General features: G+C 38.2%; 1 protein-coding gene and 1 non-coding gene across 21 annotated transcripts in view; both read left to right on the top strand.

The window, feature by feature from the left end:
- Positions 1–16,080, top strand: part of NUP98 (nucleoporin 98 and 96 precursor) — a 121,851-nt gene that overhangs the window by 71,042 nt on the left and 34,729 nt on the right. For 18 of the 20 annotated variants that reach the window (XM_009459755.5, XM_016920221.4, XM_054661915.2 and 15 more), the window contains 6 exons: positions 1,471–1,587; positions 3,229–3,527; positions 5,901–6,014; positions 7,168–7,306; positions 12,733–12,910; positions 14,005–14,169. In XM_009459755.5, the coding sequence (XP_009458030.4) occupies positions 1,471–1,587; positions 3,229–3,527; positions 5,901–6,014; positions 7,168–7,306; positions 12,733–12,910; positions 14,005–14,169 (1,012 nt within the window). Of the gene's footprint in view, positions 1–1,470; positions 1,588–3,228; positions 3,528–5,900; positions 6,015–7,167; positions 7,307–12,732; positions 12,911–14,004; positions 14,897–16,080 lie in introns of those variants that run through there. The other 2 variants (XM_063782628.1, XM_063782629.1) reach the window with 1 other exon arrangement.
- On the top strand, positions 11,853–11,956 carry LOC112204857 (U6 spliceosomal RNA). The gene has a single exon (XR_002938607.1). It is a non-coding gene; the product is annotated as a U6 spliceosomal RNA (small nuclear RNA).

Genomic DNA, 16,080 nt, shown 5'->3' with positions numbered 1-16,080 from the left:
AAAGTATTTAAGAGTTAGAGGATTATTCAGCTTTTTATTTTATATTTCGAGTGACTTTTGATGTTATATTTTTGTAATATGTATTCATTTCAATAACTACAATTTCAAATTTATTGGCATAAAGTTGTTTAAAAATACCCTTGTCTTTTTTTTTTTTTTAATGTCAGTGGCGTCTATAGGGACACCTACTTTTTCATTCCCAACATTGACTTTTATTGTGCCTTCTCTTTTTCTGTTTGACCAGGGATCTCCCAGTATTACTGGTAACTTCAAAGAACTAACTTATGGCATTATTGATGTTCTCGCTCCTGTGATTGTTTCCTATTTCATCAGTTTTTAATTTATTATATCTTATTAATATTTAATTATTATCTTGTTCCTTTCTCCTCTCCCCTTTGATTTTCAGCTTTCCTTCTTTCAAATATATGCATTTAAATATGTAAATTTTCCTTTTAGTTCAACTCTGTTTTTTTTATGTTTTTGTTATTAACTTCTAGATGAAAAGTAAAAGGCGATAGCAATAGCAATTCTTAGAAATTTGAGAGTTCCTTTAATGGCCCAGTATATTGTTAGTTTATAAATGTTCCATGTGTACTTGAAAAGAGTGTGTACTCTGTAGTGAATGAGTACAGTGCTCTTACATTAGGCTAAGTTAGACCAGCCTGGGCAACCTGGCGAAACCTTGTTTCAACAAAATAGTGGCCAGGCATGGTGGTGGGTGCCTATCGTCCCAGCTACTCGGGAAGCTGAGGTGGGAGAATAGCCTGAGTCTGGGAAGTAAGTCAAGGCTGTAGTGAGCCATGATCAGCGATTGTACCACTACACACCAGCGTGGGTGACACAGCGAGACTCTGTCTAAAAAAAAAAGAAAAAAGAGAAAAACCTGAACTTTTTAGGTATTTGTGATCGATCATTTGCATTATTTGATAACAGGATTTTTTACTTCAATACTTTCTTGTCATGTTTTTAAAAAATTCTCTCTCTTTGGGCAAACCAAAGAAAGTAAAAAGAAAAAACTTTTTAGTCAGCAAATGTCTATTTACCTTTTTCATTCAAGACAGCACTATGAGTTCTATGGTGAGACAGCCATACGTTTGTACTGCCAAAAGAGAGAGAAAGCATTTAGAGAGTATACAGATGATTGAAACACAAACATAATGTGATGAGTGAACGAAGTGTCTGGATAAAGTGCTCAGAGCTGGGAGGAGGACAGTTTTCAAGGGGATTTTCCACTTGGACTTGAAGGTGTTTAGCTTTATTCTTCCAAACACCATAGTGCAAGGTATTTGACACCTTGTGTTTTGGCTATACAATCCTAGGAAGCGTTTATAAATGAAACTTGTTAGGTTATTCTTAGGTGTACAAGAGTTGAGCAGAAGTGCACCACTGGACTCCAGTTTTTAAGATAATGTCTGGGACATATCTGTATGCCTGAGTAATTTTTTTCTTCTTTTGGTTTCTTGTTTATAGGAAGAGCATTAAGAAGTTGGTTTTGAAGAACCTTAATAATAGCAATCTCTTTTCTCCTGTTAATCGTGATTCAGAAAATCTAGCTTCACCATCTGAATATCCAGAAAATGGAGAGAGGTACACTGAATTCTGTTTTGAGTTCTTCTTAGTAGAGAGTCATAGTCTCATTTTTAAGACATTCTTAGGAATTTATGAAAATTTATGAAGTTTGATGAATATTACATAGAAGTATTACAGCTTATGAGCACCTGGAAATCAAATCATATTTTTGTCTTTTGAATTCATTAAACCTTAAAATTATTGGAGTTCTGATTTAGTGCTTCAGAACTATTTTGGTATTTGTGTATCTTGTTTTGGACAGAGTTAGCATGTATTTGACACCCTTCAGCCCTTTAAGGGATATTTTGTCTGTGATGATTTTCTTTCTTTTTTTTTTTTTTTGCGACAGAGTCTCACTCTGTCGCCCAGGGTGGAGTGCAGTGGCATGAGCCAAGATCACCTCCCATGCTCAAGCGATTCTCCTGCCTCACCCTCCCATGTAGCTGGGAATACAGGCACCCGCCACCATGCCTGATTAATTTTTGTATTTTTAGTAGAGACGGGGTTTCACCTTGTTAGCCAAGGATGGTCTCGAGCTCCTGACCTCAAGTGATCTGCCCGCCTTGGCCTCCTAAAACGTTGGTATTACATGCGTGAGCCACCGTGCCCAGCCTTGTACAGTGATTCTTAATAGTTAGGTATATATTCTTTCATATCAGGAATTTATTTATTTATTTTTTTTTGAGATGGAGTTTTGCTCTTATTACCCAGGCTGGAGTGCAGTGGCACGATCTCGGCTCACTGCATCCTCTGATGTGAATTGTTCAAGCAATTCTCCTGCCTCAGCCTCCTGAGTAGCTGGGATTACAGGCATGCACCTCCACGCCCAGCTAATTTTTTTTGTATTTTTAGTAGAAACAGGGTTTCGCCATGTTGGTCAGGCTGGTCTTGAACTCCTGACCTCAAGCGATCCACCCGCCTTGGCCTCACAAAGTGCTGGGATTACAAGCGTTATCCACCACACCCAGCCGAAATTTATTTCTTTATAAATATATTTTATTATATAAAGATTATGCATGAATGATATATTCTGTAACCTGCTTATTTCCATTTATTTTATTAGAAATGCCTTTCCATTATCTGTATGAATATATTTGTCCTTTCTTTTTTAATGATTGCATAAGTCATTATTGTGAATGTAAGATAACTTGACCAGTTCCTTGTTAGTGGACATTTAGATTATCTGGTATTCCTCTACTCAAAATAGTGCTTCAGTAAAAATCTTTATATACTGGCACAAGTTCTCAGGGCCTCCTGAGGGCTGTATCACGAAAAAGAAAAAAAAAAAAGAAACCCTTTGTATAGACACCTTTGCACTCCTGTTTTTTTTTCTTTTGGATAAAATTCTAGTGTTTTTTTAAATTATTATTTATAAAGCATTTTTTAACATTTTGTTGATTGTAATCTTAAAAATCTAACATTTTTTTCAGTTTTTAATCTTAAAATTAACCAATTATTTGATTCCACATAGGAGAGTATACAATAGAGATAGTAATTATCTGTTTCACAGTACTGCTGTAGTAAGTATTAAGTGAATTTTTAATACATGGAACTATCCAGAACAGTGCCAGGCACTTAGTAAAGGCTCAGTATTAGTTAGCTATTATCATTGTTATTACTACTACAAGAGGCTAAGGTATTATTTCTTTTCCTTTTCAGATTTAGTTTCCTAAGCAAACCTGTTGATGAGAATCACCAGCAGGATGGAGAAGAAGATTCCCTTGTGTCACATTTTTATACTAACCCTATTGCCAAACCTATTCCTCAAACCCCAGAAAGTGCTGGAAATAAACACAGCAACAGCAACAGTGTGGATGATACCATTGTTGCATTAAACATGCGTGCTGCTTTGCGAAATGGGCTGGAAGGAAGCAGTGAAGAAACCTCTTTTCATGATGAGTCACTTCAGGATGACCGAGAAGAAATAGAAAATAATTCTTACCATATGCACCCAGCAGGTCAGGTTCAGATTGATGCATGTTTAGTCTCTTACCAGTCATTCGAGATGACTTGCTTGTTGCAGATATTCAACATATGGAAGTCAGCTGTTTGGCATTTTAAGTATTATTTTATGTGATCCCACATAGGAGAGCTTAATATTTAAACAGTTTTATGCTTTAGTTGATTCAGAGTTCGCATACTCTTTGGACCTTAGAGTGTGAAAATTGATACATCTTTAATTATCCTGGTGTAGTCTAAAGAACCCAAATTTTATAGCCAAAGAGGCTATCCTGATATTTTTCCTGGCTTTGTAAACTCGGATAGATTGCTTATTGTTTTTGTTTGTTTGTTTGTTTGTTTTTTCTTGAGACAGTGTCTCTCTGTCGCCCAGGCTGGAGTGCAGTGTCGCAGTCTTGGCTCAACCTCCAGGGATCAGGACCTCTCATCTCAGCCACCCGAGTAGCTGGCACTACAGGCACATGATACCACACCCCGTTAATTTTTGCATCTTTTGTTTTGCCATGTTTCCTGGGCTGGTCTCAAAATCCTGGGCTCAAGCGATCCTCCTATCTTGGCCTCCCAAAGTGCTAGGATTACAGGCATGAGCCACCATGCCCAGCCCATTTTGGGTGTTTTGTGGTATTCTTGAAGTGTCTCCAAAATTTATATTTAGTTTTCTTATTGCCTATATATATATATATATATATATATATATATATATATATATATATATATATATATATATATATATATTTGGTTACTTAGTATCATAAGGAAAGAACTTTATACTTTGACAGTAAGAATCCCAGGTAGCCTGGGTGTGGTGGCTCAGCACTTTGGCAGGCTTAGGTGGGAGGATCGTTTGAACCCAGAAGTTTGAAATCAGTCTGGGCAACATAGCAAGACCTGATATCTACAATAAACTTAAAAGTAATTAGCCAAGTGTGGTGGCATGTACCTGTAGTTGCAGCTACTACGGAAGCTGAGGTGGGAGGATCACTTGAACCCAGGATTCAAGGTTGCAGTGAGCTATGATTATGCCACTGAACTCCAGCCTGGGTTGACAGACCAAGATCCTGTCTCCTAAAAAAAAAAAAAAAAGAATTCCAGGTGCTTAATCTGTATTTGTGTATGTATATCTACATGAATTTATTATGCTACTATATATCTTTTTAATAGGAAGTTTTATATTCTAGTTTTTTCATTTACCTTGTTTGCTGCCACCCAATTTAGAGTTCCCTTCCCAAGAAGCAAGTATACAAGTGGGTGTTGCTGGAGGCTGGAGTTTGGTCTGATGTTGGCCTGAAATACTTTTCTCTCAGAGAGCAAGTTAGCCTTATATCTGACTACAAGTAGGACAAGGAGTGAATAGAGCAAGCAAGCACACCAGTGTTCCACTACTTTCCTTGAGTTTTTCAGCGCTCTGCTTTTTTTATTTTGGTTTTTTTTTTTTTTCTATTTTAATTTTTTCTTTCTTTCTTCTTTTCTTCCTTCCTCCCTCCCTCCCTTCCTTCTGAGTTTCGCTCTTTGTTGCCCAGGCTGGAGTGCAGTGGTGTGATCTCAGCTCACTGCATCCTCTGCCTCCCAGGTTCAAGCGATTCTCCTTCCTCAACCTCCTGAGTAGCTGGGATTACAAGCACCCGCCACCATGCCCAGCTAATTTTTGTATTTTTGGTAGATAATGGATTTTTGCCATGTTAGCCAGGCTTGTCTTGGACTCCTGGCCTCAAGTGATTTACTCACCCCAGCCTCCCAAAGTCCTTGGATTACAGGCGTGAGCCACCTTGCCTGGCTGGATTTTTCATCTTTCTTTTAGCTCTTTATTTGGGAGTGTAAATTTGAAAAATAAAAGAGGTTTATGCAAAACAGGCAATGAAACAAGAATTGGGTTTGGAGTTTTATATCTACTTCTATTGTTAAATTACAGTATAAGCCAACGCAAGTTATTTCCACTGTAGATTTTGGTATCCTTGTGTGTAATATAAAATAAAAAGCTGATTAAGCTTTTCTCAGAGTATTTTATGGGATACCTTTTATAGTCCGGGATGTTAATGGGTGTGCTTTGAAAATAATGTTCTGTAGTTAAATCTGGAAAAACACGAGGTTAAGCAGAGTTTTATAGGCTATTTACTGTAAGTTTTAGACTCTTTGATGTATCATATATATGTTCTTCAAACCTATTTGACCATGAAGCTTTTCACACACACACACACACACACACACACACTCACACTCACACACCCCTTCTCCTAGGAATCATGTTTCGTAGAAAAGTGGTTTGGAAAATTCTTCATTCTGATGTATTTTCTCTTTATATGATGATTTAGTTGCTGATTATTTCAGGTTATTTTTTTTTCTGTTTTTTTTTTTTTTTTTTTTTTTTGTCACAGGTATTATTCTCACTAAGGTTGGTTACTATACTATTCCATCTATGGATGACCTTGCTAAAATTACCAATGAAAAAGGAGAGTGCATTGTCTCTGACTTCACTATTGGTCGGAAAGGTAAGTGTGAGTTTAGCACTTAGTGATTAAGCCAGAGAGTTGCACCTTATTTTTGTAATTAGGGGAAGCTTTTGATAGCTGAATCTTCATTTTCCTACATTTGGGCCCACCTTGGCCTGAATCTTAAATACTTTGATTGATAAGTAACAAAACAAGAAAGACTGGAACCATGTAAATTTTTTTATTTTTATTTATTTTATTTTTTCTGTTGAGATGGGGTCTTTCTACATTGCCTGGCAGATCTCAACTCCTGGGCTCACGCATTTCTCCTGCCTCAGCCTCCTGAGAAGCACAGAACCATATAATATTCTTTGGGCTTAGGTATACCTGTTTGGTGCTAGTAACTATTTGGGTCATTTTAATTTTCTGTAATTAAAGAAAATACTGGAAATACCAAGAACTTCTGAGAAAATTGAATAATAGGCAAGAGATGTATAACACTTAGCATGAACTTCATGTTATTATTACTGATAATTTTCTTGTGGGAAATGCCACTGTGCTATATTGTATTAAAAAGAGCTCAGGCATTTTAACCCATATGCCAGGCCAAGTGCGAAGGTTTGTTTATATAGCGTCATTATAGATAAATGGGAAGAGATTTAAGAAGGTTGTTTTGAGGCTAATGGGAGTTTTATAAAAATGCAGATGTTAGGCCTGTCGCAGTGACTCACACCTGTAATTCTAGCGCTTTGGGAGGCTGAGGTGAGAGGATCACTTGAGCTCAGGAGTTCTAGACCAGCCTGGGCAACATAGTGAGACCTCACCTTTACCAAAAAGTAAAGAAAATGAGCCACGCCTGGTGATAATGTGCTCGTAGTCTCAGCTACTTGGGAGGCTGAGGTGGGAGGATTGTTTCAGTTTAGGAGGTTCAGGCTGCAGTGAGCCAGGACCACTGCACTTCAGTCTGGTCAACAGAACAAGACCTTGCCAAAAAAAAAAAAAGAAAAGAAAAATGCAGATTTTAAATCAGATAACAGTGTAATTGAAGTTACTCCCTAAGTCCCCATTCTTACCAGTCTAGGACTTGCTGAATTATTTAAAATACTAATACTTAAAACTGCTTTCTCCTTGTGATTGTTTAATCACTATAGTTGTAAAGTAGGTATTTGCCTTCATACAGAATGAATTTTTAACTATTTGCTCTGATTTATAGGTTATGGTTCAATCTATTTTGAAGGAGATGTGAATTTGACAAATCTAAATTTGGATGATATTGTGCATATCCGGAGGAAAGAAGTAGTTGTCTACTTAGATGATAACCAAAAACCACCTGTGGGTGAAGGGCTAAATAGGTAAGAGTTTATGTACATACAGAAAATTGTCAGCTAAATCACAATTTTTTTTTTCTGTAAACATAAATGTGTTTAGATGTATGCTTCTGTAGCTTGCTTTCCTTACTATAGAGTACATTTATTGTCTCTACTTTGATTTAAAAGTATAAATGGCAAAGAAATGCTATACTGTGATTTTGAACTCCTTTTCCCTGATTTTATTTTTTAATTCATTTTTTTACATTCCTTGGATTCTATTCTATTTTATTTCATTTCATTTCATTTCATTTTACTATTATTATTATTTTTTTTGAGATGGAGTTTTGCTCTTGTTGCCCAGGCTGGAGCGCAGTGGAATGATGTCAGTTCACTGCAACCTCTGACTCCCGGGTTCAAGTGATTTTCCTGCCTCAGCCTCCCAAGTAGCTGGGATTGTAGGCGCCTGCCACCATGCCTGGCTAATTTTTGTATTTTTAGTAGAGACAGAGTTTCACCATGTTGGCCAGGCTGGTCTTGAGCTCCTGATTTCAAGTGATCCTCCCACCTCGGCCTCCCAAAGTGCTGGGATTACAGGTGTGAGCCACGCTGCCCAGCCTCCCTGATTTTATTGGGTCCAACTGCTAATTTCAAAAACTCTTTTTAATAGTATTTTGCTTTATTCCTGTTTCTGCTGTGGCTATACTTAACTCTCTATTTTAGTGTGAGATCCTAGCTTCTAATATCTCTTTAGTCAAGTGAAAGGGCTATAGTGAAAATTATTTATCTTCATAACCTACCAACCCTGAATCAGGAAGAAATAGAAAATCTGAGCAGATCAATCGATCCTTTCCTTTCCTTTCCCCTTCCGCTTCTTTTCTTTTCCCTTTCTCTTCTTTCTTTCTTTTCTTTCTTTCTTCTTTTGAGACAGAGTTTCACTCTTTTGCCCAAGCTGGAGTGCAGTGGTATAGTCTCAGCTTACTGCAACCTCTGCCCCCTGGGTTCAAGCGATTCTCCTGCCTCAGCCTCCAGAGTAGCTGGGATTATAGGTGCCCGCCACCATGCACAGCTAATTTTTGTATTTTTAGTAGAGACAGGGTTTTGCCATGTTGACCAGGCTGGTCTTGAACTCCTGACCTCAGGTGATCTGCCCACTTCACCCTCCCAAAGTGCTGGGATTACAAGCATGAGCCACCCTGCCAGGCCAATAATTAGTAAAGAGATTGACTCAGTAATCACAAACTTGTCAAAAAAGAAAAACCTAGAATCAGATGGCCTCATTGGTGAATTCTACTAAGCATTTAAAGAAATAACACCAGTCCTACTCAGACTCTTCCAGAAAATTGAAGAGAAGGGAATACTTCCACACTCATTCTATGAGGCAAGCGTTACCTTATTCAGTAACCAAAGACACTGCAAGGAAAGAAAACTACAGACCACTTGATGAGTATATTGATGAAAAAGTCATCAACAGAGCCCTAGGAAGCAGAATTTAACAGCATATTGAGAGGATTACACATCATGGCCAAAAGATTTATTCTGGAATGCATGGATGGCTCAACATACAAAAGTCAGTGAAACATACCACTTTAACAAGATAAAGGAATACACCACATCATCATCATCATCATCATCATCATAATACAGAAAAAGTATTTACCAAAATCCAACACTCTTTCATAATAAAGGCACTCAAATACAGAAGGCTTTTCCTGTGAGACAAGGCAACACAAGGATGCCTGCTTTTGCCACTTTTCCCAAATATACTACTGCAAGTCCTGGTCAGAGCAATTAGGCAAGAAAAATAAAAGTTAATACAGTTTTGAAAAGTAGTAAAATTATCTCTGTTCTTTGATGACATCTTGTGTAGAAATCCCTAAAGATGCCACACAAAAAAACTTACTAGTTATAAACAAATTCAACAAAGTTACAGGATACAGAATCAGCATGGAAAAATCAGTTGCACTGCTATACACTAACAACAAAAATTAAGAAAACATTTCATATATATAGTAGCATCAAAAAGAATAAAATATACACAAATAAACTTAACCAGGGAGGTAAATGACTTGTTTATATAAAACTGCAAAACATTGTTGAAAGAAAGTACACCAGACACAGATAAATGGAAGACAGACCATACTCATGAGTTAGAAAACTTCGTATTGTTCAGCTAGGTGCAGTGGCTCATGCCTGTAATCCCAGCACTTCGGGAGGCCTAGGCGGGCAGATCACTTGAGGTCAGGAGTTGAGACAAGTGAGCCTGGCCAACATGGTGAAACCCCATCTCTACTAAAAATACAAAAATTCGCCAGACGTGGTGGCGCATACCTGTAATCCCAGCTACTCCGGAGGCTGAGGCTAGAGAATGGCTTGAACGTGGGAGGCGGAGGTTGCAGATTACACCACTGCACTCCAGCCTGTGTGACAAAGCGAGACCACGTGTCAAAGAAAAAAACCTAATATTGTTAAAATGTCAATACTGCCTACAGTGAAGCATAAATTTAATGCAGTCCCTATCAAAATCCCAGTGGCATGATTTGTAGAAATAGAAAAATCCATATAGAATTTCAGAAATCTCCAAATAGCCAAACACTCTCAAAAAAGAACAATTTGGAGGTCTCACATGTCCAAATTTCAAAACTTATTATAAATCTATAATAATCAAAACAGTATGGTAGTGGCATACAGACATAAATACCAATGGAATGTAATAGAGAGCCCAGAAATAAAACTTCATCTATATAGTCGAATGATTTTCGAGATAGGGTCTTGCTGTGTCACCCAGGCTTGAGTGTAGTGGTGTGATCATGACTCTCTGCAACCTCTGCCCCCAGGTTCAAGCTATTCTCCTGCCTCAGCCTCCTAAATAGCTGGGACCACAGAGATGCACCACCACGCCCGGCTAATTTTTGTATTTTTTGTAGAGATGAGGTTTTGCTTTGTTGCCTGCCCAGCTGGTCTCAAACTCCTGAGGTGAAGTGTTTGGCCTGCCTTGGCCTCCCAAAGTGTTGGGATTATAGGTGTAAACCACCACACCCAGTCTTAAATGATTTTCAGTAAGGTATAAAAATTACTTGGGGGCAGGGTGGTGTGGGGCACACATAAAAAAACTAAAAAAAAAAAAAATTATTTGATCGGGAGAAGACAGTCTCTTCAACAAAGGATGCTGGCAAACTGGATATCCACATACAAAAGTGAAGTTACGCCATATACAAAGATTAACCCAAAATGGATAAAATACCTAAGTGTGAGATCCAAAAATGTACAACTCTTAGAAGAAAACACAGAGGAAAAGCTTCATAACATTGGTTTTGGCGATGATTTCTCAGATATAACATCAAAAAGTATAAGCACCAAAAGCAAAAATAGACAAATGACACTATATCAAACTGAAAACCTTCTGCACAGCAAAAGACAAGTGAAAAGGCAACCTATAAGAATAGGAGAAAATATATGCCAATCATATTTGATAAGGGGTTCATAGCCAGAATATAAAGAATCCTGCAATTCAACAGCAACAACAAAAATAATAACCCATTTAAAAAATGAGCAAAGAAGATGGGTGCAGTGGCTTATGCCTGTAATCCCAGCACTTTGGGAGGCAGAGAAGTGAGGATTGCTTGAGGCCAGGAGTTCAAGAAAATAGGAAGACCCTGTATCTACAAAAAAAAATTTTTAAGTAGTCAAGCATGGTTGCACACACCTGTAGTCCTAGCTGCTCAGGAGGCTGAGGCAGGAGGTTCAGCTGAACTCAGGAGTTTCACCATGTTGGCCAGGCTGGTCTCGAACAGAGGTTACAGTGAGCTGTGATCATGCCACTTCTGTCCTGCCTGAGCGGGAGAGGGAGACCCTGTCTCTCAGAAAAGAAGAAAATATTGGCAAAGGACTTGAATCGACGTTTCTCCAAAGATATACAAATGACCAAGGAGTACATGAAAAGATGCCCAACATCACTAATCATTAGAGAAATGCAAATCAAACCACAATGAGATACCATACGCATTAGGATGGTTACTAGAAAAAAAAAAAATGGCCGGGCGTGGTGGCTCACGGCTATAATCCCAACACTTTGGGAGGCCGAGGCAGGTGGATAGCTTGAGCCCAGTCTGACCAACATGGCAAAACCCCGTCTCTACTAAAAGTACAAAAATTAGCCGGGTGTTGTGGCGGGCGCCTGTACTCTCAGCTACTTGGGAGGCTGAGGTTCGAGACTCACTTGAACCCGGTAGGCAGAGGTTGAAGTGAGCTAAGAATGTGCCACTGCGCTCCAGCCTGGGTGACAGAGCGAGACTCAGTCTAATAAGAAACAAATTGCCATGTGTCTGCCAATGTGGAGAAATTGGAACCTTTGTGCACCATTGGTGGGAATGTGTAACAGTGCAGCCACTATGGAAGACAGTATGGTGGTTCCCGGAAGAGTTAAAAATAGAATTGCTGTCTGATCCAGCAGCTCCACTTCTGGGTATATATACAAAATTGAAAGCAGGATCTCAAGCATTTGTATACCCATGTTCATAGCAACACTATTCACAACAGCCAGTAGGTAAAAGTCACCCAAATGTTCATTGATAAGTGAATGGGTACACAAAATGTGGTATATACGTGCAATAAAACACTATTCAGCCTACAGAGAAGATTAGCATGGTCCCTCACAAGGATAACACACAAATACATGAAGCATTCCATATTTTTTATTTTAAAAATTAAAAAATATATGTTATTCAGCCTCAGGAAGAAAATTCTGATATATGCTATAACATGGATGAACCTTGAGGACATGCTAAGTGAAGTAAGCCAGTCACAAAAAGACAAGTACTATATTGTGATGTATCTGGGATAAGTCAACTTTATAGAAACAAAGTAGAGTAGTATTTGCCAGGGGCTCCGGGAAGCAGGAAATGGAGAGCAGCATCTACCTATTACATCCTAGTAGTCACTGTGTTTAGATGTAAGGCATACAAAATGAATAGGATACAACACTTGAACTCTGGTATTAATATTAGAAGTGGTACACTACCACTCTTGTAGTCGTCTTCATACCGATATTCCTGATACTTCATTTTCTAAGCATTTGTTTTTAGTAAATGGGTAGTAGCTGTTTTTTATTATTATTTAGTACAGTAGTCCTTTAAGACCTGCATAAGACTTGGTTCGTACCACTGGACTGTAACTTAAATAAGTTAGTGATTCCTAGCTTAAGTGTGAAAATTAGATTGGAAATAATTGATGTACCATGGTAATTTAAATAAATGCAGTCTGACTCTAGAACCAGATATTGAGTTGTCAATGTAGGAGTGACTCCTTGCTCTTAAGCTTATGGGGCAAAACTCAAGTTTATGACACGTGCAGAATAATTCCAAGGCAGCATAGTTACCATTATTCACTATTTATGTGTTAGGTGGCTTTCTGGTCTTATATATGAAGCGCTTTTACTTTAATTGGTTACTTTAATTGGTTATGTTTTACAGGAAGGCTGAAGTTACATTGGATGGAGTTTGGCCAACAGATAAAACATCTCGTTGTTTAATAAAGAGCCCAGATCGCCTTGCTGATATCAACTATGAAGGAAGATTGGAAGCAGTTTCAAGGAAACAGGGAGCTCAATTCAAAGAATACCGGCCTGAAACTGGTTCTTGGGTGTTTAAGGTATAGTCATTTAACCCAGTTCAGACTTTTATAAACTATATTTGGAGTCACAAAACGTTTATGTTGGAAGGGATCCTTTGCTAAATTCTATTGATTGATTGATGGGGGTCTTGCTCTGTTGCTCAGGCTGGAGTACAATGGTGGGATCATAGCTCCCTGCAGCCTCAAATTCCTGGGCTCAAGCAATCCTTCTGCCTCCGCCTCCCAAGTAGCTGGGATTACAGGCATGCACTACCATGCCTGGCTACTTTTTAAAATGTTTGTAAAGATCGAGTTTCTCAGTGTTGACCAGGCTGGTCTCCAACTCCTGGGATCAAGCAGTCTTCCCTCCTTGGCCTCCCAAAAGTACTGTGATTACAGGTGTAAGCCACTACACCCAGCCAAATAGATCTCTTTATTTTTAGAAATTTGGAAAGAGATGTACAGATACATTATGATTCACTCCAAACTACAAACCTAGTTAAAATTCAGCAGTAATGAGTTCTTACAAACTCTGTGGGCTCGTGATTCAAGTCCTCTGCCCAACTCCTATGAGGATTTATAAATACATTTCTAAGGTGTAGTTTTTCTAATGTTTGTCATCATTAGGGACTTCAGTAATTCATCAGGCAGGTGTCTATTGGATCAACTCTTCCTATGTAATTGTCATTCTTACTTTTAAAGATTTTTGGAGATGAAGAGGTTGAGTGTCCGTAATAGTTTAATCCAATGATTTCCTCCCATTCTAGGCTGGTTGAATTATTTAACTTGTTAAAGGCCCTTGGGTAGATAGAGGATAACAGGCAATATATGTCTGTGAAAATAATAACAAGTCTTTGGATTAAGTTTCCTATATTAATGATTACAGTTTAAATGACATTTTAATGTATATTATGTAATCTTTATTAATTTACTAGTATGAGCAACTAGAGCATACATCACACGTCTTCTAAATCGTAGATAAAAGTGTGATAGGTGATATATTTTGCTTTTAATACTTAGATATTTCTCCCCTTTTCTTTCTTTTTTCTTAAGGTAATGCTGCAAGATTGCAAAGGCAGGTATTGGGAAAGCATAATGTTTAAGTTGTTTTGTGGGGTTCTTCTCTTCCTTAGGTCTCCCATTTTTCTAAGTATGGCCTTCAGGATTCTGATGAAGAGGAGGAGGAGCATCCGTCTAAAACTAGTACAAAGAAGTTGAAGACTGCCCCTTTGCCTCCTGCAAGCCAGACTACGCCCTTGCAGATGGCTCTTAATGGCAAACCTGCACCTCCACCTCAGGTAGAGAAAAAAGGACAGTGAATTTGAATGGAATCCGTGATACCGAAGTTGAAAGCAAGTCATTCAGCTAATACAAAGCTGTTTTATGACCCTTGGAACTTTGAAGAGTACAAACATTGGCAGTCACGTTGAAACAAGTACAAGGGAGGGCGTGAGGTCTTGCAGGCATCTGTCTTTTTACTGGAGAGATTTAAAGAATTCTCTTGCTGTTTGGATTATTCCTCTACAGATTGTCATTTTTAAACCCTTTGTTCTCTCTCATTTGGACTTGCTGAATTCTCTGCTCAGTGATTAACTTAAGATTTGCTCATGTGGGTTCATGCACAGTAAATTCTGCCTTTATTGACTACCTGATGTGCAGTTTAATCTTTTTTCTTTACCTCCATGGTTTTTTAAAAGTTAAATTAGCTTTCTGAAAGGGTTTTTAATCTCCATTTTTTTTAAGTTGTTTGCTTATACTTCGGGTAACCTTGATATTTGTATTTTAATAGTACATAATCTTTATGAAAAATAGTTTTGGAATGTAAATGAATTATTATTTGGCTTGGGGAGATTAGGGCCTACATTGTTTATCGCAATTACTTGTATCATTGATACGGGATTTCTTTGTAAAGCATCCTCTACCTCTCAGCTGCTGAAAGCTAGACATTTGGTATTTTCCATGCTATAATTCTTATGGCTGCTGAAATGTGTGGTTTTTATGATTTATTAAATAGTCTCTTAGGCATTTCTGGAGAATGTGTGTATATACATGTTTGCGCGTACAGGGTGAGGGGAGGGTATGATAAATGTGGGAAACTGGAAATATATTGACTTTTATGTTTATAATCTTTGTAGCATTTAGAATGCCCCTAAGAAATCTCCATTGACAAATGAAATGCTATAGACTTGGTTTTCCAGTTGTCCATATTCATTTTGTCTGTCATCTGCTTTGTATCATCTCCTTCTTTCCTAATTTTTTATAATCTTATATATATATTTATTATAAATATATATATTTCTGAGGGAAAGAGTGAGATGGCCTTATTTTCTGTAATAAAAGTAATATGTAGGATCTTAAAGATAACCTCTTTCCAGTTGGCCCAGCTGAAAAAGAAAAGCTTCATTTATGGACAGACAGGAAAATGTTTGTAATGTTGACAGTAGTTTCCAGGTTCTTTAATTGCCAGAATAGAAATAGTAGAAAAATAACTATAAACTCCTATATTGACACTTGTGTTTGTGAGAGCTTTTTGAAAAATTGAGCACCCAAAAATTTCAGATCAAGGTTCTAGCGAAAAGAGGTAGTAAGGATTTAAAATGGGCAAGTAGCCTTTTTTTTCCTTGAGAAAGAGTTGTCGCCCAGGCTGTAGTGCACTGGTGCAGTCTCGGCTCTCTGTGGCCTCTGCCTCCCAGGTTCAAGCAGCCTCATTCCTCAGCCTCCCAAGCAGCTGGGACTACAGGGCGTACCACCACACTCATCTAATTTTTTGTATTTTTAGTAGAGAGGGGATTTTGCCATGTTGGCCTCAACTCATGTTGTCTTGAACTCCTGGCCTCAAGTGATCCTCCCACCTTGGCCTCCCAAAGTGCTGGGACTACAGGCGTGAGTCACCATGGCTAGCCTAAAATGGGCAAGTAGCTTTGACTGAGGAAGTGGAAATGGTCTTTGACCTTTTGGTTGGGAAGAGCAGAAATGAGAGAAATGGATAGAGGTATTTAAATGTCCAGACTTTAGGTTTTGTTTACTTGCATTATTTTCGAAGGCCTTGAGCTTGGTATGTTGGAGCAGAAATGTAGGACTCTAGAGAATTCTTTCATATTTATTGCTCACTGACCCAAGTGAAGCTGATGAGAAATGCCAGTGGTTTGTTATTAGCACCAAAGACCCTACATTTTACTTTGCATGGGGAAACTACTTGTGCCGTTTGA

This window comes from Pan troglodytes, chromosome 9, assembly GCF_028858775.2.
Source record: "Pan troglodytes isolate AG18354 chromosome 9, NHGRI_mPanTro3-v2.0_pri, whole genome shotgun sequence".
NCBI classification, from domain to species: Eukaryota; Metazoa; Chordata; class Mammalia; order Primates; family Hominidae; genus Pan; species Pan troglodytes.
Note: the sequence above shows the minus strand (reverse complement) of the source record. Positions and strands in the feature narration are given on the sequence as shown.